Genomic DNA, 3,197 nt, shown 5'->3' on the forward strand with positions numbered 1-3,197 from the left:
TTGTCATCATTTCCCCAGCTCCTCTTGGAAAAATTCTGGCCTGAGCGATCATTTCTAAAACTGATGTTTTTCCACTGCTTTGATCTCCGACAACGACAACTCTAGGCAACTGATCTTGGGTGTTGTAGCCAATATCGTAATCAGCTAATTCATCTAACACTTCGCTATACATGTCAATCAAACTTCGTTTGATTTTTTTTAGATTTGGTTTTCGACCCTAGAATAAAAACTAACTTTTTAACAAATGCAATATGGGGCATATCATACTTTTAATTCGGATTGTTTCACTTTACCTGTTTCAGTAATAGGTTTTGCTTCCTTAATTCTTTGTTCTCTCGTTCTAATTTTTCTAGTTCCCGTTGATATTTAATTTGGGTTTGCATCATTTCTTCTTGGATTTCATTTAACCTTTGTTGTGCCTCCTTTTTAACTCTATCTTCTTCGCCATCTTTTTTGGCAAAAGGCCTTGCGAAGGCAGTATGTTTATCTTGTATTTCGTTCTTTATCTCTGAAATACATTTTTGTAAGCATAGTTTAAGTGGCCTGTACATATTTTCCCGGTAGTTTTCATTTCGGATTTCATACCTGAGTACATTCGGTCAATGAAATCAGGAAGCTCATCAAGTGATGGCAAGGAACTTGCACCTAAATAAGAAATTAAAACAACTTAAATTAGTAAACTAAAAACGCTTTCCATTTGGTATCGATTTATTTTTTATATGTTACTAGTTAGACGGAATGTACTCAAATATTCATGATTGATATTTCCATTTACCTTTAGAAGAACTATTTGCACTCTGTTGTTCTACTTTTTCGGCAGCTGCAACCGCATCATCGAGTCTTTGGTCAAACCAACTTTTAAGTTGGGCATATTTAGCTTCTGACAAAGCAGCTATTCTTGGGTCTAAAACCAAACACATCCAATATAAGTGTAATCAATTTACCTTGTTAATGTTAAAAAAAGGTTATTGTTGTCTTACCGATATCGATGTTATTTTTCACATTATCTCTTAACTCTATCAAGTTTCCTCTCCATTGGTTCCACTTATCGTTATCAGGAAGAACATCATCAAGCCATTTAAGGTTTGGCATGCCTTCCTTCCAATCATTGTATTTCTAAAAGCCATATTTGATTAGAGATGTAGGTACTTTCATTTCACATAAAATTTGTTACCTTATTCAAGGCTCCTCCACCAGCTACAGCACCTCCTAAAAGCAAGTACCTAATTTTCAGAACTCCTCTCAATGCCCTAACAACAAACATTCCGTATTCTCGTTTTTGGAATTTGTAATGTTGATAAAAAAGAGGCTTTGTTCTTTCAGTGGCTCGCCCACCCCAAATACTGGAAATGTACATCCGTTTCTGGGTGCCATACCTTATGGGTTGATTTGAATAAGAGCTAATCACAAGGCGACTAGAAATAAAAATTTTACAGTTTTTATGTTATAATAATCTAGTAAACAACAATAAGTAATACACAACTAACAATCCACAATAGGAATAGTATTTGCTCCGCTTTTATAAAACTGATACTGAATGAAAACCAAATAATGCGTTGATTAATTTTATTTAAAGAAGATGCAAAAGATTATTTGAAACTAAACGATTGATCGGTTAATTAGCTAAATTTACTAAAACGTTAATTCACACGTGCTTAATGTTTGGGACGTCCCATTTGTATTGTAATTTAACTATCCATGATGGTCACATGGTAGATAGTTTGTTGTGAGTCGACGTTAAAGAGTATGCAACCTAAAGGAAAGCATTCTATTTTTTAATAATAATAAGTTTGGTCTGCTACTTGAATTTGAGACATCCTGTTTCAATTAATATTATCTTATAATAAACTTGACAGACTAGCTACAGCCTGAGAATTCAGAGAAACAAAGCAGATAATTTAGAACATTTTCCTTTTTCCTTTCCTCCAAATACCTCAAAAAGATATGAAAACAGGATGGCCAAAATTCAATGAATGACCCTGTACATACATACCTAGATAAAAGATTTTAGCGCCATTGTGCATATTTTTATGGCTGAAATGCATACACACGGTGTACATATCGGATTTTGAAAAACAGGCACGTATCTATAAACCAATTATGTTCGAATTATGGTTACTTTAGAACGACTAGAAAGTTTTGGTAAACCGATCAGGTCTGCAAACTATCAGTACAAATACATTAAACATTCACTCTATAGCAAAATAGTTTAATAAAAATTAAATCTGGCTGTATGTAAATATTATTAGAATGTTTAGTTCATTTTAGCACTTACATGGAGAATGTTTTGTACAGACGTTCTACTATTTAAATATTTAAAGGGTTTTTCTAACCGCCAATAAACACAACCGACACTATCGCAAATTAACCAAGTTAAAACCGTATATACCTTCGTAACAAGGCGATAGGCACCGGTATATAATTCTCTCCGGCTGTTCGATGTCTATCGAACAATAATTATAACTTATGTTTCTTTAAATGATGGTTTTTTTTAAATATGGTTGATAGCACCTTTCGGGGTTAACAATCAAAGAAAATGACCGAACAATACCTATTGTTATGAAGTAAATTATAAGGGGCTTATATAAAAATAATTGCGACAATAAATTGACATAACCATATTTCACTTGGAATGAAGTTGCCATCTTACCCGAATTTTCCTTTAAGTAAATGCTCCATAGGGCGGTCGTTGACTATTGCATCATAACTTCTAGTAAAACAAGAACAAACCTTTTTGATACTAAATTCCAAATAAGTCAAATTTTCTGACTAATATTCCGGTAATTGACAGAGATAGAGAAGTACCATTGACAAATAGCATATGTGCAGCAGCCGTGCTGTACATAGATTATACTTCCCATAGCAGCGAAGAACCAAGATACAGATGCGATTTAAGCCATAAAAATAAAAAATGGTGTGCGTCACGGGACGCTCAACAGAAGTGAAAACTTCATATATTTAATAAAACCATAAAATATTGAACTTGTTTAACGCATGATGGTAATAATAATTTTATTTTATAATTTCAATATTCTTGTTAATCTAATAATTTATAAATGGATCAGGAATAGGTAAAATATAATTTGATTTCGTTTTGAATGTAAAGTATCTTTTTTATTTGCAACATTTAACATTCTTCAATGAGATGTTGTACATATTGCTCTTCTTGGGCTTGTGTAAGTAAGAGTTTCTGTATT

General features: G+C 32.8%; 1 protein-coding gene across 2 annotated transcripts in view; it reads right to left on the reverse strand.

The window, feature by feature from the left end:
* The window catches only part of LOC109542543 (dynamin-like 120 kDa protein, mitochondrial), a 45,345-nt gene extending 42,530 nt beyond the window's left edge, over positions 1-2,815 (reverse strand). Inside the window, exons 1-7 of one of the 2 annotated variants that reach the window (XM_048664580.1) lie at positions 2,651-2,815; positions 1,175-1,415; positions 981-1,116; positions 776-904; positions 586-645; positions 294-508; positions 2-217 (exon numbers count right to left, since the gene is read on the reverse strand). In XM_048664580.1, coding sequence (XP_048520537.1) covers positions 2-217; positions 294-508; positions 586-645; positions 776-904; positions 981-1,116; positions 1,175-1,415; positions 2,651-2,679 — 1,026 coding nt within the window. In that variant the 5' untranslated portion in view covers positions 2,680-2,815. The remainder of the gene's footprint in view (position 1; positions 218-293; positions 509-585; positions 646-775; positions 905-980; positions 1,117-1,174; positions 1,416-2,650) is intronic. The other variant, XM_048664581.1, reaches the window with a different exon arrangement.
* Between the last annotated feature and the right edge of the window lie 382 nt (positions 2,816-3,197).

The sequence above is a fragment of the Dendroctonus ponderosae genome, unplaced genomic scaffold (assembly GCF_020466585.1).
Source record: "Dendroctonus ponderosae isolate FM_Combo_2020 unplaced genomic scaffold, Dpon_F_20191213v2 Dpon_F_20191213_3, whole genome shotgun sequence".
In the NCBI taxonomy this organism is placed as follows: Eukaryota; Metazoa; Arthropoda; class Insecta; order Coleoptera; family Curculionidae; genus Dendroctonus; species Dendroctonus ponderosae.